The following is a 23,782-nucleotide window of genomic DNA, read 5'->3' on the forward strand; positions in this document are numbered from 1 at the left end:
ACATACATGTATTTACTAACAGTGAAGCATGTACAGTATTTAATCCTCTAGGACAGAAATTAATAACTGAATACATTTATTTACTAGTAATTTGAACAAAAGTAAGAATTTCTTCTGTTGAAACTATGATTTCCGGTTGATAAAAGTAAAATCCAGATAATGTTATAAAGTTAAAAAAAATCTGAAACTAAATCCAATTTTTTTTCTGGTAAAAAAAAGTATTGTTTATTACTGTATTTCAGTAGCATTGAGATCAACTGTAAACACTTTGCAGTTGAGCATTAATATGTTTTGAATTCACAGTTTAGCCTAATTATTGTAGTTATTCTGCTTATACCCTGATTTTACTCTCATTGATATTTGTCGGCTGCAGAGGAACAAAAGCTGAACTTCAAAAAACTTTAAACGGATGAAAAACAAATCAGGAGTCGTGTCCAGATGTGATCCAGGTAGAAATATCCAGATGATTGAGGACAAAGATATTTATTTTGAAAATATGTGTGACTGTTACTGAACCAACAACTAAGCAAATGTTAATAATAATATGATGACGTCACATGATCTAAACCACGTTGGTCTCTGCACATGAAGGTTCGTCTGGAAACTGGGACAGAAATTCATCATGGTTCTGCTTTTCTCTTTTTAACAATCAGGTTTTATCTTTATCATGTGTGTGTGTGTGTGTTTGTGTGTGTGTGTGTGTGTGTGTGTGTGTGTGTGTGTGAGTGTGTGTGTGTGTGTGTGTGTTGCTGAGCGGGGTCAGGAGTGTGTTCAGCAGCAGATGTCAATCTGTGCTGGTGGTTTTACAAACAGCCGTCGACAGTTGAGCTGTGTGGTTCCTGTCGAGGTTTTAACTTCAACAACACGTCGACAGTTTCAAGCTTCAGATCGTGAGAAACAACTTCAGCTCAGAGACTCATCAGCTCTGATCAAATATTGTGTTGTGCAATAGGAGTAGACTTTACGTTGGCTAATTATTAATAAATATGAAATGAAATATGATTATTTAAATAATAAAAATTATTTATTAAAAATAATTAAAAATGATAAAGCTATAATTTAAGAATAGTAAAATAATTAATTGGAAATTATAAGGTTATCCATTAAGAATAGTTAAATAATTAATGAAAACAATAAAATATCAATTAATAATGGTACAATCTGTAATTATTATTTATCGTAGAGGGGCACCACCCTGGTTACAGGGACCAACGAGTCAAACTATAAATATCAGTCTCATATGATAAATGTTAAATTAATAATCTCAATAGTTAATATAAATGATTATTTAATAAACAATGAAGGGTTTTAAGTTCAAGCACAGGCTATCATAATCCAGCTGTATTCACACACATATGCACAAATAATCACAGACTACAGATACTTTAATTACAAAAGCATTTATTAAAAAGGGGAAATAAAGTTAATGTTATTTAATGATTCATCATTTTAACAAGCTCCAATATTTCAAAGATAACAACCGCAGCAGCACTTATCACAACTCAGACCATACATGTAATACCTGTGGTCTATGTACGTCTGTCTGTGTGTGTTTGTGTGTGTCTGTGTCATCGGTCTGTGTGTGTGTGTGTGTGTGTCTTTGTGTGTGTGTGTGTAAAATAAAGTTAATGTTATTTAATGATTCATCATTTTAACAAACTCCAATATTACAAAGATAACCACAGCAGCAGCACTTATCACAATTTAGAACACACATGTAACCTATGGTCCATCTATGTGTATCTGTGTGTGTGTGTCTGTCTGTGTATGTGTCTATCAATGTGTCTCTGTGTATGTGTGTGTGTGTGTGTGTGTGAGAGAGAGAGAGAGAGAAAGGGGGAGTGGCGATGACGCAGTCACGTGATGACGTGGTCTGGTCACATCCAAGATGGCGGCCGATGATGATTCAAGGAATTATAAGGGCCCAAACACTCTCAAAATGGTGGTGACTACAAACCAAAATGGCGGAGCCGCTTTGGAGTTTAGAGCCAAAAAGGGAGGAGAGAGAGAGAGAGAAGAGACGTGGCAATAATAGACTCTCAAAATGGTGGTCTAACTTGCGTTATTCAAAATGGAGCCTATGTTAATGACCATGTGGCCGGAGCTCACAATGGCGGTCGCCACGTGAATTACACAAAGGAATTTTCAGACAAAGAGAATTCTTTATCTCTGCTTTGGCCTTGGGCCGAATGGCTTCCAGATGCGTTCGGCCTCTTTGAATATAGATTTAACTATGTGACATGAACTGTATAAATACAGATCGGAACGTGTGTGTAGGTAGGTTTAGGAGGAGAGAGAGAGAGAGAGAGAGAGAGAAACATGCAAGGAGAGAACAGAGAAGCTCTTAAAAACACGCTGGAGATAAGTTAACAGTGGTTTCACCACTCAGCCCCCAAGCGGACGTTGTGGGCTGATGTTTGATCGGTAAAATCACTGCAGACTTACACGGACGTTAACAGCGCGGCCGGAGGCTTTTCTCGCGGCCCTATTCACTGTAACACACACACGGCCGTCAAACCGGAAACCGGAAGTGGCGACTCGCCGCGGCTAAACAATGAAGACACAGAGGTCTTATAAACAAATACACTCAAATATTAAACGACAGGCTAAGTATTAAAACTAGTCTCTGCCCAGACAAAATATACTCTTACTGTGAAACCCTCGCGGTGTGCGTGCGCGTCTGCGCAAATGTGCCGGGAGCTCAGTGAATCACGTGGTCTCTCGAGCGGTGCTCCGGTGGTTCTCGTGGTGACACGAAGGACAGGAGCGGATTTCTCGTGCTCCGTGACGGGATGAAGCTTTGTCTTCTTCTGCAGGGATGTGCGGCTGCTTGTAGCCGTTGTAGATCGTGGGAAAAGAATAGTCCGTGTGGGAAATGTCTGAGCTCGTCCCGCGAGTGAACTTCCTGTTTTGGTCTTTCAAGTTAAAACAGCAAAAGGTCCTATCAAAATAAAACTTTGACTGAGATAAAGAAAAGAAATGAAATGAATTAAACAAACGTTTGTGGTTGCTCCCTATAGCAACTAACTCATCTGGATAGACCTGGAGAGGTCAGGAGAGGTCATCAGTGCAGGTACATGCCCCCTGGAGGAGGGGTCATGGGGTTCAGTGTGCTCTCAGCCAATGGACTGTCAGATTTTGGCCACAAGGGGCAGGCTTCGCCCTCAGTGGACGTCTCAGGTTTCATTTGGGTCTCTGCATCTCCCCCCAGGGCCTGCTGGGGGGGGGGGGGGGGGGGGGTAGGGGTTCGACCACCAAAACTCAGATCACTGGGACCTCCCCAACAATTAATAACAGTTACACAACAGAATCTGTTATATTTCTGTCTTTGAAAAACTGTTTTGATCCTGTTGTTGTTGTTGTGAAGTCCCTTTCACTCGTTACATTAACACAGTGGTACATTTATTTGTTATAATGGTTTTACATGAAGCTCAGTTGGAATAAAATCGTTGATTTATTCTTTGAATAAAACAAACTGTGAAACGTCTCATTGAATTTCTTATTTTGTACTTTTAAAATGAATAATAAATTGGTTCATTTCTCAAAACCAAGTTCCAAAGTGCTTGAGAAAGTCAAATGATCATGAAAACCATCACACCCAGTGTCCAACAGTCAACTGGACATCAGAGGACAACACCACATCCCACATGCAGCTGGACGTAGGGAGGGACGCTCGGACCTGGGGACTCAACCAGTCCTGCTCATCACATGGCACAGGAGAGCTCCTCAGGTCAGGACTCAGCCGTCCACCTCTAAAGGACAAGGGACGTTCATCTGAAGACAACTATGTCCACATGCTGTCCATGGAGGACACATGGTCTGAACCAGGAGTAAGAGAAGCCGTCTACGTCAAACTAGAGAAGCCGTCTCTGAACAGGAGGTCAAAGGGGAATGGACCCCCCACTGTGCACACGGAGACATTGAGCTGGACACTTGGTGTCAATGACTCAGTTTCCACTGGAGTTTGAATTTGGGGCTTTTGGACACTTGATGACATCTGTCATGTTCTTTTATCCCAAATATGAGAAGAGCCGGTCTCGGTTTGGTTCAACAAGTATTTATTAAGAAGCAATGAAAAGGTATAAAAGGTTCAGCCAAGCAATGGGCAGCCAACGCACGGCCCCGCCCCTCTAGCGGCACCGGGCAGTCACGGGTCGCACCGCACGGACGGCGGTTGTAATATTTTATAACAGAAGGTATAATTTGATTGGTCAATAATGAAGGGGAGTCGAGACTTGGTTCTTCCTCGATGGTGCGCAGGCGTAGTTCCAGCCTCTTGGCTCTGGAACCAGGAAGTGATGAGGAGCCGCTTCCAGTCTGGCTCCTCCTCTGATGGTTGCTGAGCAAATCTTCACATGAACAAGCCTTGACTCAGCTGAAGCCTTGTGGGTCGGTGTTGTTGTTCTTTGGTGTTGGGACAGTGTTTTTGTGAAACCAGAGGCCTCCTCTTCGGCCTATATGTGTAGTCAAAAGCCTGAAACCACAGGTTCCTTTGTTCCTGACAAAGCCAGAGCACAGGGAACTCAGTCTCCCAGGATTCCTCAACTTCACACAGAGGTGTGAAAAGCCACAAGGGTCAACTCCTGATTGGTCACTCTGGACCCCATAACCTGTGAGGTCCCAGGGAATATAACACCAGGTCTCCCCCGATTCTCTCTGTTTCTTCAGTCCGTCTGAGGGAGGAAGGATGTCCAGCCTCTCTTCCTGCATCCCAGAGAGGAGAAGCCTGATTTCTCCAGCTCACATCTTCTCTTCGCATCCAAATCATCGAGAGGAGGACAAAGATGCAGCTTCCAGCTCATCTCACCAAGGAAACCTCCTCGCAAATCAAACTCTACCAAACTCCTAGCAGCGACTCGATGTCCTGAAGGACATCTATCGTTTTAATTAATAATTGTATTATTTTTAATAAATAATTGTATTATTTTAATAATCATATTTTATGATTATTAATAATTAGCCAACATCAAGTCTAACTATTATTGCACAACATTGGAGTAAAGAATATTGTGTTCCTGCTCTATCGTCTGTATGTTCTGTTTGTGTAAACATTCACATCCTCCAAACAAAACAACGCCTTTCTCTCTTCCCTCCAGAACCTGGGGCAGCTAATGAATTATTTCTAAGGCTCATAAGCACAGTGCATTCATGTATGTGTAATGTTTGAATAAGCTAAGGGAGTTATGCTTTAATATTAATAGTTAGGTATGAGAACAAGTTAAAGTACAGTATATTGTTTGCCACAGATTTACAGTTCCCACAACAGGCAGCGGCTCTTATCAGAGCTCTTATCCAGACAGGTGTGAGACTGACCAGCCATGTGACGCACACACATTCTAACAAACTTCATGATTAACACTAAGCAACAGTTATTATAATTCATAGTGTGAAGGTCATATATCTGGCCCAAACTGCTCCTGCCCCCACCCTCCTGCATTTGTTTAGAGTTCAGTTCCATAAACATCTTCACAGACATAGATTTTAAAATCCCAACACATCACAGCAGCAGGATGGAGGCGGGTTGTGTTTTTCTGTTGTTTGGTTTCCACTGAAGAATCGATCACTTACTTCACTTGTGTTTTGTGGATTTATGCAAAACAGTAAATCAACAAAACTCCGTGATTAGAACTCTATTTTTGTTTGTTTGATTATTTTATTTATTATTATTCAAATATATTTATAGTTTGTCTTCTTATTGTCTGCCATGTCTAAGCTCAGTCACTAATTGTTTCTACTGTGCACTTGATTTTTCTATCTTCAATTATTATTGACCAATTTTTTTATTCTAAATAAAGTGGATTAAAACAAAGTTAAAAGTTGGAGACATTTGTTTTTCACTGAGACGATGATTTCATGTGATTCCATTTTATTTATACATTTTCTCTTTGGACACGTATATAAATAGGTAGATTTCATAATAAGAGGCAACATATAATTGAAATATAGGTTATACACACAGAAGGAAAAGTATTCTGCTCATCATGGTGACAAACTGTGTAAAACAGGGCCGGGTCTAGGCAGGGGCAAGAGGGGGCCTGGCCCCCTCAAATAAATGTTGTGCCCCCTCAAACTAAATCCCAATTTATAATAATAATAATATAATAAAGCACAATGCCCCCTCAAGATTTGTGGCTGCCCCCTCATACATGCCTGTCTAGACCCGGCCCTGGTGTAAAATATTTTAGATGATTTTAGATTTTCCCATTGGACGAAGTTATTTTCCCAGTTGGACACTAGAGGGCAGAAGTATCATTATTATTAACTGCAGGGAGTGAATGTCGTACCAGACACTAGAGGGCAGCAAAGGACAAGTTATAATCCTGACTGCAACTAACTGATGACGTTTAACTACTATAACACTTTATAATTATAATGATACAATAATAATAAACCACAACAACGATATGATGATAACTATATGAACTGATATAACTCACGTCATGTTCTGAGGCTCGTTCAGTTTCCTTTGTTTAATCTTTAATCTAAACATCGTAAAGTGAATTTAAAAGACTTTGAAGATGAAATATATACATTAATAAATATATACATTTATAAATATATACATTTATAAATATAAAAACACGTATACACATGAAGCTCCATCTTGTTTTCAGCAGCAGACGTTTGAAGCTTCACCACGAGCAGCGTGTCAGAGACTGCCCCCCCCCCCCCCCCCCATCGTCAGGAAAGCACACGACAGCTTCAGCTGAAGCAGCTTCCTCCTCCTCTGTGGCCGCAGGGGCTGATGGGAGGTTCCAGGACCTGATCTCACAGCTCGTCCTCGTTAGAGCGCCACTTCTCCTCAGGTTCACCAGAGGACCCCCCCCCCCACCCACCCCCCCCCCCACAGCATGCTTCTCCTCCCAGCCGCTGCTCTGTGCTGCCTGTGTCCAGGTGAGTGTTTCCAGCCAATCAGGAGCTCACAAGCTCCACCTCACCGCCACACTCACCTCCGTCCATCTGTCTGTCCACAGCGCTGGTTGCCATGGCAGCAGAGATGACTCAGGACCAGTTGTCTTTGACCAGGAGAGTTGATGAACAGGCCTCGTTCAGCTGTGGAACTGATCAGTGTGGCTGGATAATCTGGTTTCAGAAGAAAGACACAGGAACGTTCAGAACGATTCTTGATATTTATGTTAGTGGTGGTAACATTTATAAGAATTACAATCATCCTCAGAAAGACGACTTCACATCTCAGAGACAACAGAACAGCTGGGAGTTGAAGATAGAGAAAGTTAAACGCTCTCATGCAGCCACGTACTACTGCGCCTGTTGGGGGTCTGGAACCCACAGTGATACATGATGTGTGCAGCCTGAACAAAAACCCTCCTGAGGATCAGTGGGAGAGAGAAGTAAACCACAGCGTCACATGTCTCAGCTCCATCCGACAGCTGCTCTCCAGCTTCTGTTCTAAAGACTCGTGCGTTCAGAGACGTTTCCGCAGGTTTGCTGTCGTTCCACAGACAAACCTTTTCCATCGCCGCCCTTTAAAGGTCCAATCAGAGCCAGTGTCTGGTCTCCAGCTGGTTCTCTGTGTTTGGACGGCCGGAGGAATCGGGCCTGTGACAGAACTCTGACAGTTCAACCCTCACACCAACACTCTGCTGATCCAGAAGAAAGAACCGCTCACGTTCGGGCTCAGGTGGAAAAGGACAAAGAAGAAGAAGAAGAACCACTGAGCTGTGGTCGTGTTCCTCCACCAACCAGGCAGCTTCAGTCCCTCCAGCTGGGACATGTGACCCTCACATTAACATGAGGTCATTGGGACCTTTGACCTCTGGAGTCTGATTAATGAATATTTGAGTCCAAGTGATAACTGGTTAAAATATGAAGAAATTCTCCAAAGACATGCTTGATGGAAACGTGTTCAAGAGGAAAAAAACATCTTCTGTGAGCCCACAGTGACCTTGACCTTTGACCTTTGACCAGGTCGTCCCTGATTCCAAGTGAAGGTTTGAAGCAGATTTGAAGAAACTCCGTCAAAGTGTGTGTGAGATATCGTGTTCACACGACTGGGACGGACACTCTGACACAAGAAGAAGAGAAAAGAAACTAAATTCATAAAATCGTGTGAAACATGAAAATCATCAGGAGCAACAACGCTAACGTTTTATATCGTAGTAAAAATGTTTCATAAAGAACTCATCGTCAGTTAGAGCACATGATGATGAACGATTGGTTAATCCTGATAAACTGCGTCTGTCATCTTATTGGTCGCTACAGTTTATGACGTCATCATGACATCATCATGAAATCGTTAACCCTTCAGCTGCCAATTAACTGAACATGCTGATATTTGCTCATAATCACTAAACACAAAGACCAGCTGAGTTCTGAAAGTATTGGACAAAAGAAGCGTTTGACCTGATGGTGGCGCTACATGAAAAGTCCGAGGCTCCTCAGGGTCAGTGCGGTTCATCCTGAGGGGAACATGAATGTTGTGCTGGCGTGAACATGAGAGAAACGACCTTGAGCTCAGACGGTTTTTGTCTGAGTCTCTTTCACTGTGGATGTCCTCATCTTCGGCTCAGGAACCAAACTGTTCGTAGATGGTAAGAAACTCTTTTATTTACTTTCACTGGTTCCATTGTTGAAAATGTGATGAAAAGAGTTTGAACCATGTTTTATTTTTCTTGTTAAGACAAACTTCCTCTTTCAGACTTTCTGAAATGAACAAACGTGTGACAGTGAAATGTCGCTGCACATCAGACACAATCCTCTTTTTCTGCTTCGGGTTTGTTCAGAGTCTAAAAAGTCTCAAACGTTTTCTGGATTCTCTTCAGCTGCTGCCGAAGGAATCTGAGTTTTCTTTCCTTGCTCCTGAAATAACTTCTGACTTCACGAGCGTCCGTGGAACCTTCAGCCCCGAGCGCTTTGAGACCGACTCGTTACGGCTCGTTCTTAAACCACAAACCTTTCAGCAACTTTCTGTTTCAAAAATAAGATCAATTCGCTAAGTTCTCGTCTCATGATGAATGTTTTAAATTAAATCATAATTTTCAAAATTTAACAAATCTACCTAAATAATTATGAAAGTTGCTTAAAAATACCAGACTGACATTTAGGTTTTTAATATAATGTCTGCTGATATATATCAATCTATATATTTTACTAACTCACGGACAATACATTTAGTATTTAACGTTAAAGATGTTGTTCAGATGAATGCAATTGCCCTTTAATGGTGAATGTGTCTTTTTGTGTATAGACAATAATGAGAAATATATTTGGTATAAATTAAAGATAAATAGGTTTGTCAATAGACAAATATTTTTCCTTATATCCCAAATATTTGTTTCATTATGATATTTTAAATTTGACTTTAATATTTCTTGTACCAAAACTTATATTTGGTTCGATGTAGAATTTGTTAAAAGTTATGAGGGAACATTTCAGTGTAAATACATCATCATGCAATTATACATATTTAGAACTTGCAGACATAAAATAGATATTTTTATACGTACATTTGAATACATATAAACAAATAGTATAAATCTGTCTTAGTAAAAAAGATAGTTACACTTTCACACTTTTTAATAAACAACAAATTATGTGACCATTAACGTTTTGTGTGTATTAACAACACAATCCTGTTATATTTATATCTTTTATTGTATTTTAAATGATAGAACATGTACACACATTTACAATATGATAGTTATAGTGATAAATATATAAATGTATGATCAAATGAAGTTGAGCGGCTGTGGCTCTGATGATATCTGTGATAACGCTGCCGTGCAGCAGCTGAATCTCTCTGTGAAGTATCGATGAGGTGTTTCCAGGATCAGGCTGTGAAGTGCAGAGCTGCTGTTCATGTGCATGTTGTCACACGTCAGATCGGCCGCTGGTGACCCCGGTGGTGAGCGTGTACTCGGCAGCTTCCATCGCCGCCCTGGACGGGAAGAGCACCCTGCTGTGTGTGGCCTCCAACATGGTTCCTCCTCTGGTCCAGTTCTCCTGGACAAGACAGAGGGAGGGTGGTCCTCTGGAGACGCTGTCCTCTGCTGATGGAGAGCAGCTGGAGCTCAGAGGGACAGGATGCACCGCCGCCATCATGGTGGTCGACCAGAACGCTCCGTACAAATACCGCTGCCACGTCCGGCATGAGGGAGGCACAGTGGAGGCCCCGGCAGAGCAAGGTGAAGGAGGTTTGGTGACTGTGGTGAGCTTCATGTGTCTGTGTCTTTATTCCAGAGCGTGGACTTCCAGTTTGAGAGCAGGACTTATTGATTTCAAATTTTTAAAAGCTCTCGTTCAAAACCCTGCACTTGCACTCAAATAGCCTCTGCTTGTGCTCAAACTGAGGCAAGAACCAGGATCTCAGCTTCAGCTTTACTTCTGACAGGAAGCCGGAGTCGTCATGAAGCCAAGGAGGGCCTGCGGACGTGAACCTGGTTAAACCAACCGCCGTCCGGCTCGCTCACAGATGTTGATGCTAACACACTTACAACGAGGACGGGACAATTTAATATGTCAATATTTCACCTGGAATTCTATTGGTCGGGACATTTTGACAGATTTGTTGCAAAAACAATCTGAGAGCAGAAGTTTCACGTTAACAGAAGCAACGTGACCACGAGGAGAAGCTGAAGCTGGAGCTGTCATAGCAGCAAAATATCTGAGCGCAAGCAGCAAAATATCTGAGTGCAAGCAGGGTCTGTCTGAGAGTGAATGTGGGGTTTTGAGCGACAGCATTATAAAATGTGAACATGAAAGATAAGATGAGAGAAGTTCTGACTTCAAACTGAAAGATCAAGCTCTGAAAACTCATGTGAAGACTGAACCCGACTTCTGGATTCTTTCAGTGGATTGTGCTAAACCGACGACTCAAATACCGACGACTCAAGCACCGACGACTCAAATACCGACGACTCAAATACCGACGACTCAAATACCGACGACTCAAATACCAACGACTCAAATACCAACGACTCAAATACCAACGACTAAAGCACAGACGTGTCCGGCGGCCTGGGCCTGGTCTCAGCGGCAGGTGAAGCTGCTGTGTCTGCTCTACACGCTGCTGATGGTGAAGAGTCTGGTTTACTGCGGTGGACTCGCTCTGATCCACATCCTGAGGAACAGGGAGCGTCCAGCCGCTGCTCACCAGACGACCGAGTTTCCTGCAGCAGCTTCAACTTCTCACTGATCCTGTTCACTTCACTCTGCTTCTCTTTTCACTGCAAACATTCGTCTGAACTGTAACTTTGCAAAGTACAAAATAAAGGATTTTTATGCTGAAGACATTAAATATAAAATAAAACACATCTCATCTCCTTTACCTCTGATGTGAACTGACTACTCGTCTTTGTGCATCAATAATAATTCACACTGACGCTCTTTCCACATTAACCCTGTGCTGCATGAATTATTACTTAAACATGTTAAAAACTGGTTTCAATGTGTTTTATTCTGCACGAGAAAACAAATGGTTTAAATACAAAGTACAAAAAAAACACAACCGTAATATAATTATAAAAACATATTGTTTTATACATACATGTATTTACTAACAGTGAATCATGTACAGTATTTAATCCTCTAGGACAGAAATTAATAACTGAATACATTAATTTACTAGTAATTTGAACAAAAGTAAGAATTTATTCTGTTGAAACTATGATTTCCGGTTGATAAAAGTTAAATCCAGATAATGTTATATAGTAAAAAAAAATCTAAATCCAATTTTTTTCCTGTAAAAAAAAAGGATTGTTTATTACTGTATTTCAGTAGCATTGAGATCAACTGTTAACAGTTTGCAGTTGAGCATTAATATGTTTTGAATTCACAGTTTAGCCTAATTATTGTAGTTATTCTGCTTATACCCTGATTTTACTCTCATTGATATTTGTCGGCTGCAGAGGAACAAAAGCTGAACTTCAAAAAACTTTAAACGGATGAAAAACAAATCAGGAGTCGAGTCCAGATGTGATCCAGGTAGAAATATTTAGATGTTTGAGGACAAAGATTTTCTTTTTGAAAATGTGTGTGACTGTTACTGAAGCAACAACTAAACAAATTAATAACAATAACAAATCGATGACGTCACATGAACTAAACCACGTTGGTCTCTGCACATGAAGGTTCGTCTGGAAACTGGGACAGAAAGTCATCATGGTTCTGCTTTCCTCTTTTTAACAATCAGGTTTTATCTTTATTATGAGGACAGAGTTGTTGCCTTGTGTGACGCTGTGTGTGTTTGTGTGTGTGTGTGTGTGTGTGTGTTGCTGAGCGGGGTCAGGAGTGTGTTCAGCAGCAGATGTCAATCTGTGCTGGTGGTTTTACAAACAGCCGTCGACAGTTGAGCTGTGTGGTTCCTGTCGAGGTTTTAACTTCAACAACACGTCGACAGTTTCAAGCTTCAGATCGTGAGAAACAACTTCAGCTCAGAGACTCATCAGCTCTGATCAAATATTATGTTGTGCAATAGGAGTAGACTTTACGTTGGCTAATTATTAATAATCATGAAATATAATTATTAAAATAATAAAAAATATTTATTAAAAATAATTAAAAATGATAAGGCTATCACTTAAGAACAGTAAAATAATGAATTAGAAATGATAAGGTTATCCATTAAGAATAATTAAATAATTAATGAAAACAATAAAATTATCAATTAAGAATGATACAATCTGCAATTATTATTTATCGTAGCGGGGCACCACCCTGGTTACAGGGACCAACGAGTTAAACTATAAATATCAGTCTCATATGATAAATGTTAAATGAATAATCTCAATAGTTAATATTAATGATTATTTAATAAACAATGAAGGGTTTTAAGTTCAAGCACAGGCTATCATAATCCAGCTGCATTCACATACATATGCACAAATAATCACAGGCTACAGATACTTTAATTACAAAAGCATTTATTAAAAAGGGGAAATAAAGTTAATGTTCTTTAATGATTCGGCATTTTAACAAACTCCAATATTTCAAAGATAACAACAGCAGCAGCACATCACAACTCAGACCATACATGTAAAACCTGTGGTCTATGTACGTCTGTCTCTGTGTGTGTGTGTGTGTGTCTATGTGTTTGTGTGTGTGTGTGAAATAAAGTTAATGTTATTTAATGATTCATCATTTTAACAAACTCCAATATTTCAAAGATAACAACAGCAGCAGCACTTTTCACAATTTAGAACACACATTTGAAACCTATGGTCCATCTATGTATATCTGTGTGTGTGTGTCTGTCTGTGTATGTGTCTATCAATGTGTCTCTGTGTATGTGTGTGTGTGTGTGTGTGTGTGTGAGAGAGAGAGAGAGAAAGGGGGAGTGGCGATGACGCAGTCACGTGATGACGTGGACTGGTCTCATCCAAGATGGCGGCCGATGATGATTCAAGGAATTATTAGGGCCCAAACACTCTCAAAATGGTGGTGACTACAAACCAAAATGGCGGAACCGCTTTGGAGTTTAGAGCAAAAAAGGGAGGAGAGAGAGAGAAGAGACGTGGCAATAATAGACTCTCAAAATGGTGGTCTAACTCGCGTTATTCAAAATGGAGCTTATGTTAATGACCATGTGGCCGGAGCTCACAATGGCGGTCGCCACGTGAATTACACAAAGGAATTTTCAGACAAAGAGAATTCTTTATCTCTGCTTTGGCCTTGGCCCGAATGGCTTCCAGATGCGTTCGGCCTCTTTGAATATAGATTTAACTATGTGACATGAACTGTATGAATACAGATCGGAACGTGTGTAAGTAGGTTTAGGAGAAGAGAGAGAGAGAGGAGAGAGAAAAACATGCAAGGAGAGAACAGAGAAGCTCTTAAAAACACGCCGGAGATAAGTTAACAGTGATTTCACCACTCAGCCCCCAAGCGGACGTTGTGGGCTGATGTTTGATCGGTAAAATCACTGCAGACTTTCACGGACGTTAACAGCGCGGCCGGAGGCTTTTCTCGCGGCCCTATTCACTGTAACACACACACGGCCGTCAAACCGGAAACCAGAAGTGGCGACTCGCCGCTGCTAAACAATGAAGACACAGAGGTCTTATAAACAAATACACTCAAATATTAAACGACACGCTAAGTATTAAAACTAGTCTCTGCCCAGACAAAATATCCTCTTACTGTGAAACCCTCGTGGTGTGCGTGCGCATCTGCGCGAATGTGCCGGGAGCTCAGTGAATCACGTGGTCTCTCGAGCGGTGCTCCGGTGGTTGTCGTGGTGACACGAAGCTCGGCCGCTGGACCGGACAGGAGCGATTTTCTCGTGCTCCGTGACGGGATGAAGCTTTGTCTTCTTCTGCAGGGATGTGCGGCTGCTTGTAGCCGTTGTAGATCGTGTGAAAAGAATAGTCCGTGTGGAAAATGTCTGAGCTCGTCCCACGAGTGAACTTCCTGTTTCGGTCTTTCAAGTTAAAACAGCAAAAGGTCCTATCAAAATAAAACTTCGACTGACATAAAAGAAAGGAAATGAAATGAATTAAACAAACGTTTGTGGTTGCTCCCTATAGCAACTAACTCATCTGGATAGACCTGGAGAGGTCAGGAGAGGTCATCAGTGCAGGGAAAAAAGCAGAGTTCTGAGGGGGCTCAGCTGTTTTATCCTACCTTCCAGGTACATGCCCCCTGGAGGAGGGGTCATGGGGTTCAGTGTGCTCTTAGCCAATGGACTGTCAGATTTTGGCCACAAGGGGCGGGCTTCGCCCTCAGTGGACGTCTCAGGTTTCATTTGGGTCTCTGCATCTCCCCCCCAGGGCCTGCTGGGGGGGGGGGTAGGGGTTCGACCACCAGGAAAACTCTAGAGCTGGTCTCAGCATTGCGTGTAGGCCTCGTTTATGATTTGTTTAAAACTCAGATCACTGGGGCCTCCCCAACAATTAATAACAGCTACACAACAGAAAATCTGTTATATTTCTGTCGTTGAAAACTGTTTTGATCCTGTTGTTGTTGTGAAGTCCCTTTCATTCGTTACATTAACACAGTGGTACATTTATTTGTTATAATGGTTTTACATGAAGCTCAGTTGGAATAAAATCGTTGATTTATTCTTTGAATAAAACAAACTGTGAAACGTCTCATTGAATTTCTTATTTTGTACTTTTAAAATGAATAATAAATTGGTTAATTTCTCAAAACCAAGTTCCAAAGTACTGCTGTCCAGGGTGGACAGATGGTCTGAACCAGGAGTAAGAGAAGCCGTCTGCGTCAAACTAGGGAAGCCGTCTCTGAACAGGAGGTCAAAGGGGAATGGACCCCCCACTGTGCACACGGAGACATTGAGCTGGACACTTGGTGTCAATGACTCAGTTTCCACTGGAGTTTGAATTTGGGGCTTTTGGACACTTGATGACATCTGTCATGTTCTTTAATCCCAAATATGAGAAGAGCCGGTCTCGGTTTGGTTCAACAAGTATTTATTAAGAAGCAATGAAAAGGTATGAAAAGTTCAGCACAGCAATGGGCACCCAACGCACGGCCCCGCCCCTCGAGCGGCACCGGCAGTCACCAGTCGCACCGCACGGACGGCGGTTGTAATATTTTATAACAGAAGGTATAATTTGATTGGTCAATAATGAGGGGGAGTTGAGACTTGTTTCTTCCTCGATGGTGCGCAGGCGTAGCTCCAGCCTCTTGGCTCTGGAACCAGGAAGTGATGAGGAGCCGCTCCCAGTCTGGCTCCTCCTCTGATAGTTGCTGAGCAAATCTTCACATGAACAAGCCTTGACGCAGCTGAAGCCTTGTGGGTCGGTGTTGTTGTTCATTGGTGTTAGGACAGTGTTTTTGTGCGACCAAAGGCCTCCTCTTCGGCCTATATGTGTAGTCAAAAGCCTGAAACCACATGTTCCTTTGTTCCTGACAAAGCCAGAGCACAGGGAACTCAGTCTCCCAAGATTCCTCAACTTCACACATAGGTGTGAAAAGCCACAAGGGTCAACTCCTGATTGGTCACTCTGGACCCCATGACCTGTGAGGTCCCAGGTAATATAAGACCAGTACTCCCCCGATTCTCTCTCTTTCTTCAATCCGTCTGAGGGAGGAAGGATGTCCAGCCTCTCTTCCTGCATCCCCGAGAGGAGAAGCCTGATTTCTCCAGCTCACATCTTCTCTTCGCATCCAAATCATCGAGAGGAGCACAAAGATGCAGCTTCCAGCTCATCTCACCAAGGAAACCTCCTCGAAAATCAAGCTCTACCAAACTCCTAGCAGCGACTCGATGTCCTGCAGGAAAACTTCAACCAGAAACTGAGCCACAGCTCAACAGAACCATGAAGGCAGAAACTAGACGACCAGCTAGAAGACTTCACTGCACTGAGAACTGAACTGCAACTTCCTTTTCCCCCTTTCCCTCCGACGGGTCACACAACTGGGCTTAATAATGATACCAGGCTAAGCAAGACTGTCTATTCGATTCTGTGTGGTGTTTATAAGTGTGATTTGTGTTGTGATACTTAAGTTATAAGTTATTTCAAAAGTAATATTAGTTTGCTAGGCTCCTCAGAGTCTTTCTTTGCATTTCATTCTACACTCTTTGTCTAAATTAGCAACAACACAGACACACACATATCTCTTCACCTACTTATCTCCTCCCCCCCCGCTACCGGTCCTAAAACCACTTCAAAAGGAGGGGGGGGGCTGTTTCTTGAGGGTGGCCAGCGACCATCTTGGAAGCACACAGGAAGGTGCTACCCTTTTGGCCAGCCGCCATTTTGGGAGAACTCTGATTTACATAGACACACACACTCACATACACAACTTTGTTTAGTTAGCACTTTTTTAGTAATTTATACTTTATTATAGTCATAATAAATGTTCTTTTTTCACAAATGTTCTTTCATTAATGTTGCATAAGTGAATTTTGCCAACCTCTACACTGTCAAGAACTCCATAACCTTCACTGTTCATTATATAATCTTTATAGATTTCTAATTGAACTAGATCTAAATGATTCTGATCTTTCCATTTGATTGTTGGTCCCTGATACCAGGCTGGGGCCCTGTCTTTTATAAATCATAATTACAAATTGTATTATTCTTAATTGATAAGTGTACTCTTTTTTATTAATACTTTCAGTTTTATTCATTGATAACTTTATCGTTTAAATTAATCATTGTATTATTTTTAATAAATAATTGTATTATTTTAATAATCATATTTTATGATTATGAATAATTAGCCAACATCAAGTGTATCTACAACATCGGAGTAAATAATATTGTGTTCCTGCTCTATCGGCTGTATGTTCTGTTTGTGTAAACATTCACATCCTCCAAACAAAACATCGCCTTTCTCTCTTCCCTCCAGAACCTGGGGCAGCTAATGAATTATTTCTAAGGCTCATAAGCACAGTGCATTCATGTATGTGTGATGTTTGTATAAGCTAAGGGAGATATGCTTTATTATAAATAGTTAGGTATGAGAACAAGTTAAATTATAGTTTATGACCAGCAATGTGACGCACACACATTCTAACAACTTCAAGATTAACACCAAGCAGGAACAGTTATTATAATTCATAGTTTGAAGGTCATATATCTGGCCCAAACTGCTCCTGCCCCCACCCTCCTGCTTTTGTTCAGAGTTCAGTTCCATAAACATCTTCACAGACACACACACAGACACACACAGACACACAGACACACAGACACACACACACAGACACACACACAGACAAACATAAATTTTAAAATCCCGAAACATCACAGCAGCAGGATGGAGGCGGGTTGTGTTTTTCTGTTGTTTGGTTTCCTCTGAAGAATCGATCACTTACTTCACTTGAGTTTTGTGAACTTATGCAAAACAGTAAATCAACAAAACTCCGTGATTAGAACTCTATTTTTGTTTGTTTGATTATTCTATTTATTATTATTCAAATATATTTATAGTTTGTCTTCTTATTTTCTGCCATGTCTAAGCTCAGTCACTAATTGTTTCTACTGTGCACTTGATTTTTCTTTTTCAATTATTATTGGCCAATTTCTTGATTCTTAATAAAGTGGATTAAAACAATGTTAAAAGTTGGAGACATTTGTTTTTCACTGAGACGATGATTTCATGTGATTCCATTTTATTTATACATTTTCTCTTTGGACAAGTATATAAATAGGTAGATTTCATAATAAGAGGCAACATGTAATTGGTATATATTATACACATAGAAGGAAAAGTATTCTGCTAATCATGGTGAGAAGTTGTGTAAAAATATTAAAAATCTTTAAAACCAGTAAAAAGCACAAGTTGTTTGATATTATTCTTGATTTTCCCATTGGACGAGATCACTAATATTCTACTCTGGGAACATGTTGTAAGTTTGATTTCTAAAGTTATTTTTCCAGTTGGACACTAGAGGGCAGCAAAGGACAAGTTACAATCCTGAATGCAACTAACTGATGACGTTTAACTACTATGAGACTTTATAATTATAATGATACAATAATAATAAACTACAACAACGATATGATGAAAACTATGTGAACTGATATAACTCACGTCATGTTCTGAGGCTCGTTCAGTTTCCTTTGTTTAATCTTTAATCTGAACATCGTAAACAAGTGAATTTAAAAGACTTTGAAGATGAAATATATACATTTATAAATATATACATTTATAAATATAAACACACGTGTACACATGAAGCTCCATCTTGTTTTCATCAGCAGACGTTTGAAGCTTCACCACGAGCAGCGTGTCAGAGACTGAAGTTTCATAACGTTCCTCATGATCGTTTCACTGCTGAATTCACTTTATTATTTTTGTTTCCTCTTTACAAACTCCCCCCCCCCCCCCCTCGTCAGAAAAGCAGCTTCCTCCTCCTCTGTGGCCCCAGGGGCTGATGGGAGGTTCCAGGACCTGATCTCACAGCTCGTCCTCGTTAGAGCGCCACTTCTCCTCAGGTTCACCCGAGGCAAGCCCCCCCCCCACCCCCCACCCCCCAGCATGCTTCTCCTCCCAGCCGCTGCTCTGTGCTGTCTGTGTTCAGGTGAGTGTTTCCAGCCAATCAGGAGCTCACAAGCTCCACCTCACCACCACACTCACCTCCGTCCATCTGTCTGTCCACAGCGCTGGTTGCCATGGCAGCAGAGCTGACTCAGGACCAGTTGTCTTTGACCAGAAGAGTTGGTGAACAGGCCTCGTTCAGCTGTGGAGGAACTGATCAGCATAGATACATACTCTGGTTTCAGAAGGAAGACACAGGAACGTTCACACTGATTCTTGATATTGATGAAAGTGATGGTTACATTTATAAGCCTTACAATAATCCTCAGAAAGACGACTTCACAGCTGAGATTAAACAGAACAGCTGTGAGTTGAAGATAGAGAAAGTTAAACGCTCTCATGCAGCCACGTACTACTGCGCCTATTTGAAGTCTGGAACCCACAGTGATACATGATGTGTGCAGCCTGAGCAAAAACCCTCATGAGGATCAGTGGGAGAGAGAAGTAAACCACAGCGTCACATGTCTCAGCTCCATCCGACAGCTGCTCTCCAGCTTCTGTTCTAAAGACTCGTGCGTTCAGAGACGTTTCCGCAGGTTTGCTGTCGTTCCACAGACAAACCTTTTCCATCGCCGCCCTTTAAAGGTCCAATCAGAGCCAGTGTCTGGTCTCCAGCTGGTTCTCTGTGTTTGGATGGCCGGAGGAATCGGGCCTGTGACAGAACTCTGACAGTTCAACCCTCACACCAACACTTGGTGACATCATCATGACATCATCATGACATCGTTAAGCTTTTACCCACCAGTAAACGGAACAAGCTTATATTTGCTCATAATCACTAAACACAAAGCGTTTCTGAGGGGAACGTGAATGTTGTGCTGGCATGAACATGAGAGAAACGACCTTGAGCTCAGACGGTTTTTGTCTGAGTCTCTTTCACTGTGGAGTTGATCTTCGGCTCAGGAACCAAATTGTTCGTAGATGGTAAGAAACTCTTTTATTTCCCTTCACTGGTTCCATTGTTGAAAATGTGATGAAAAGAGTTTGAACCATGTTTGATTTTTCTTGTTAAGACAAACTTCCTCTTTCAGACTTTCTGAAATGAACAAACGTGTGACAGTGAAATGTCGCTGCACATCAGACACAATCCTCTTTTTCTGCTTCGGGTTTGTTCAGAGTCTAAAAAGTCTCAAACGTTTTCTGGATTCTCTTCAGCTGCTGCCGAAGGAATCTGAGTTTTCTTTCCTTGCTCCTGAAATAACTTCTGACTTCACGAGCGTCCGTGGAACCTTCAGCCCCGAGCGCTTTGAGACCGACTCGTTACGGCTCATTCTTAAACCAGAAACCTTTCAGCAACTTTCTGTTTCAAAAATAAGATCAATTAACTAAGTTCTCGTCTCAGGATAAATGTTTTAAATTAAATCATCACTTTCACAATTAAACAAATTTATTTAAATAATTATGAAAGTTGCTTAAAAATACCAGACTGATATTTAGGTTTTTAATATAATACCTGCTGATATATATCAATCTATATATTTCACTAACTCCGGAAAAATACATTTAGTATTTAACGTTAAAGATTTTGTTCCGATGAATGCAATTGCCCTTTAATGGTGAATGTGTATTTTTGTGTACAAACAATAATGAGAAATATATTTGGTATAAATTAAAGATAAATAGGTTTGTCATTAGACAAATGTTTGTTCCTTATATCCCAAATATTTGTTTTATGATAATATTCTTGATATGACTTTAATATTTCTTGTACCACAACTTATATTTGGTTTGATGTAGAATTTGTTAAAAGTTATGAGGGAACATTTCAGTGTGTATATATCATCATGCATTATAAATATTTAGTACTTAACGGACATAAAATAGATATTTTTGTACTTACATTTGAATACCTTTAAACAAATTGTATAAATCTGTCTCAATATAAAAGATAGTTACACCTTTTCACACTTTGTTATAAACAACAAATTACGTGACCTTTAATGTTTTGTGTGAATTAACAACACAATCCTGTTATATTTATATCTTTCATTGTATTTTAAATGATAGAACATGTACACACATTTACAATATGATAGAAATAGGGATAAATATATAAATCTATGATCAAATGAAGTTGAGCGGCTGTGGCTCTGATGATATCTGTGATAACGCTGCCGTGCAGCAGCTGAATCTCTCTGTGAAGTATCGATGAGGTGTTTCCAGGATCAGGCTGTGAAGTGCAGAGCTGCTGTTCATGTGCATGTTGTCACACGTCAGATACGCCGCTGGTGACCCCGGTGGTGAGCGTGTACCCGGCAGCTTCCATCGCCGCCCTGGACGGGAAGAGCTCCCTGCTGTGTGTGGCCTCCAACATGGTTCCTCCTCTGGTCCAGTTCTCCTGGACAAGACAGAGTGAGGGTGGTCCTCTGGAGACGCTGTCCTCTGCTGATGGAGAGCAGCTGGAGCTCAGTGGGACAGGACGCACCGCCGCCATCATGGTGGTCGACCGGAACGCTCCGTACAAATACCGCTGCCACGTCCGGCATGAGGGAGGCACAGTGGAGGCCCCGGCAGAGCAAGGTGAAGGAGGTTTGGTGACTGTGGTGAGCTTCATGTGTCTGTGTCTTTATTCCAGAGCGTGGACTTTCAGTTTGAGAGCAGGACTTATTGATTTCACATTTTGTGAAGCTTTGGTTCAAAACCCTGCACTTGAACTCAAATAGCCTCTGCTTGTGCTCGAACTGAGGCAAGAACCAGGATCTCAGCTTCAGCTTTACTTCTGACAGGAAGCCGGAGTCGTCATGAAGCCGCGGACGTGAACCTGGTTAAACCAACCGCCGTCCGGCTCGCTCACAGATGTTGAAGCTAACACACTGACAACGAGGACGGGACAATTTAATATGTCAATATTACACCTGGAATTCTATTGGTCGGGAAATTTTGACAGATTTGTTGCAAATAACCATCTGAGAGCAGAAGTTTCACATTCACAGAAGCAACGTGACCACGAGGAGAAGCTGAAGCTGGAGCTGTCACAGCCACAAAATATCTGAGTGCAAGCAGCAAAATATCTGAGTGCAAGCAACAAAATATCTGAGTGCAAGCAGGGTCTGTCTGAGAGTGAATGTGGGGTTTTGAGTGAAGAATTATAAAATGTGAACATGAAAAATAAGATGAGAGAAGTTCTGACTTCAAACAGAAAGACCAAGCTCTGAAAACTCATGTGATAGATAGATAGATAGATTACTTTATTCATCCCCGAAGGGAAATTAAGTTGTAATAGCAGCCGGTATACTTGAATACAATAAAATACAATACAATAGAATAAAATAAAAAATATTGAGGTAGGTAATATGTGAGGACTGAAACTGACTTCTGGATTCTTTCAGAGGTTTCTGCAGTTCACGCACAGACGTCTCCGGCGGCCGTGGCCTGGTCTCAGCGGCAGGTGAAGCTGCTGTGTCTGCTCTACACGCTGCTGATGGTGAAGAGTCTGGTTTACTGCGGTGGACTCGCTCTGATCCACATCCTGAGGAACAGGGAGCGTCCAGCCGCTGCTCACCAGACGACCGAGTTTCCTGCAGCAGCTTCAACTTCTCACTGATCCTGTTCACTTCACTCTGCTTCTCTTCTCACTGCAAACACTCGTCTGAACTGTAACTTTGCAAAGTATAAAATAAAGGATTTTTAAGCTGAAGACATTAAATATAAAAATAAAACACATCTCATCTCCTTTACCTCTGATGTGAACTGACTCCTCGTCTTTGTGCATCAATAATAATTCACTCAGACTCTCTTTCCACATTAACCCTGTGTTGTATGAATTATTCCTTAAACATGTTAAAAACTGATTTAAATGTGTTTTATTCTGCACAACGAGAAAACAAAAAGTTTAAATACAAAGTACAAAAATAACACAACCCTAATATAATTATAAATACATATTGTTTTATACATACATGTATTTACTAACAGTGAAGCATGTATAGTATTTAATCCTCTAGGAAAGAAATTAATAACTGAATACATTTATTTACTAGTAATTTTAACAAAAGTAAGAATTTCTTCTGTTGAAACTATGATTTCCGGTTAATAAAAGTAAAATCCAGATAATGTTATAAAGTTAAAAAAAATCTGAAACTAAATCCAATTTAAAAAAAAAAGTATTGTTTATTACTGTATTTCAGTAGCATTGAGATCAACTGTTAACAGTTTGCAGTTGAGCATTAATATGTTTTGAATTCACAGTTTAGCCTTATTATTGTAGTTATTCTGCTTATACCCTGATTTTACTCTCATTGATATTTGTCGGCTGCAGAGGAACAAAAGCTGAACTTCAAAAAACTTAAAACAGATGAAAAACAAACCAGGAGTCGTGTCCAGATGTGATCCAGGTAGAAATATTCAGATGTTTGAGGACAAAGATTTTAATTTTGAAAATGTGTGTGACTGTTACTGAACCAACAACTAAACAAATGTTAATAACAAAGTGATGACGTCACATGATCTAAACCACGTTGGTCTCTGGACATGAAGGTTCGTCTGGAAACTGGGACAGAAATTCATCATGGTTCTGCTTTTCTCTTTTTGACAATAAGTATCTTTATCATGAGGACAGAGTTGTAGCCTTGTGTGATGCTGTGTGTGTGTGTGTGTGTGTGTGTGTGTGTGTGTTTGTGTGTGTTTGTGTGTGTGTGCGTGTGTGTGTGTGTGTGTGTTTGTGTGTGTGACGCTGTGTGTGTGCGTGTGTGTGTGTGTGTGTGTGTGTGTGTGTGTGTGTGTGTGTGTGTGTTGCTGAGCGGCGTCAGGAGTGTGTTCAGCAGCAGATATCAATCTGTGCTGGTGGTTTTACAAACAGCCGTCGACAGTTGAGCTG

The 23,782-nt window shown here is 41.0% G+C and overlaps 2 protein-coding genes across 2 annotated transcripts; both read left to right on the forward strand.

The window, feature by feature from the left end:
* The first annotated feature begins 6,851 nt into the window (after positions 1–6,851).
* LOC133018662 (uncharacterized) lies at positions 6,852–11,155 on the forward strand. Its single transcript, XM_061085079.1, has 5 exons — positions 6,852–6,894; positions 6,975–7,292; positions 8,496–8,552; positions 9,843–10,118; positions 10,854–11,155. The coding sequence occupies exons 1-5, from the start codon at positions 6,852–6,854 to the stop codon at positions 11,153–11,155; spliced, it is 996 nt and encodes a 331-aa protein (XP_060941062.1).
* Positions 11,156–18,906: 7,751 nt separating this feature from the next.
* LOC133018667 (immunoglobulin lambda-1 light chain-like) lies at positions 18,907–22,557 on the forward strand. Its single transcript, XM_061085084.1, has 5 exons — positions 18,907–18,949; positions 19,030–19,350; positions 19,837–19,890; positions 21,184–21,486; positions 22,296–22,557. Exons 1-5 carry the CDS (start codon positions 18,907–18,909, stop codon positions 22,508–22,510), a joined length of 936 nt encoding a protein of 311 aa, XP_060941067.1. The 3' UTR covers positions 22,511–22,557.
* Positions 22,558–23,782: the final 1,225 nt, after the last annotated feature.

The sequence above is a fragment of the Limanda limanda genome, chromosome 13 (assembly GCF_963576545.1).
Source record: "Limanda limanda chromosome 13, fLimLim1.1, whole genome shotgun sequence".
Taxonomy (NCBI): Eukaryota; Metazoa; Chordata; class Actinopteri; order Pleuronectiformes; family Pleuronectidae; genus Limanda; species Limanda limanda.

Coding starts and splice junctions, on each gene's coding strand:
- LOC133018662 (XM_061085079.1), top strand. CDS start 6,852: ATGCTTCTCCTCCCAGCCGCTGCTCTGTGCTGCCTGTGTCCAG. Junction 7,293..8,495: donor TTGGGGGTCTGGAACCCACA/GTGATACATGAT, acceptor TTTTTGTCTGAG/TCTCTTTCACTGTGGATGTC. Junction 10,119..10,853: donor CCACGTCCGGCATGAGGGAG/GCACAGTGGAGG, acceptor CGACGACTCAAG/CACCGACGACTCAAATACCG.
- LOC133018667 (XM_061085084.1), top strand. CDS start 18,907: ATGCTTCTCCTCCCAGCCGCTGCTCTGTGCTGTCTGTGTTCAG. Junction 19,351..19,836: donor TTTGAAGTCTGGAACCCACA/GTGATACATGAT, acceptor TTTTTGTCTGAG/TCTCTTTCACTGTGGAGTTG. Junction 21,487..22,295: donor GGAGGCCCCGGCAGAGCAAG/GTGAAGGAGGTT, acceptor GGATTCTTTCAG/AGGTTTCTGCAGTTCACGCA.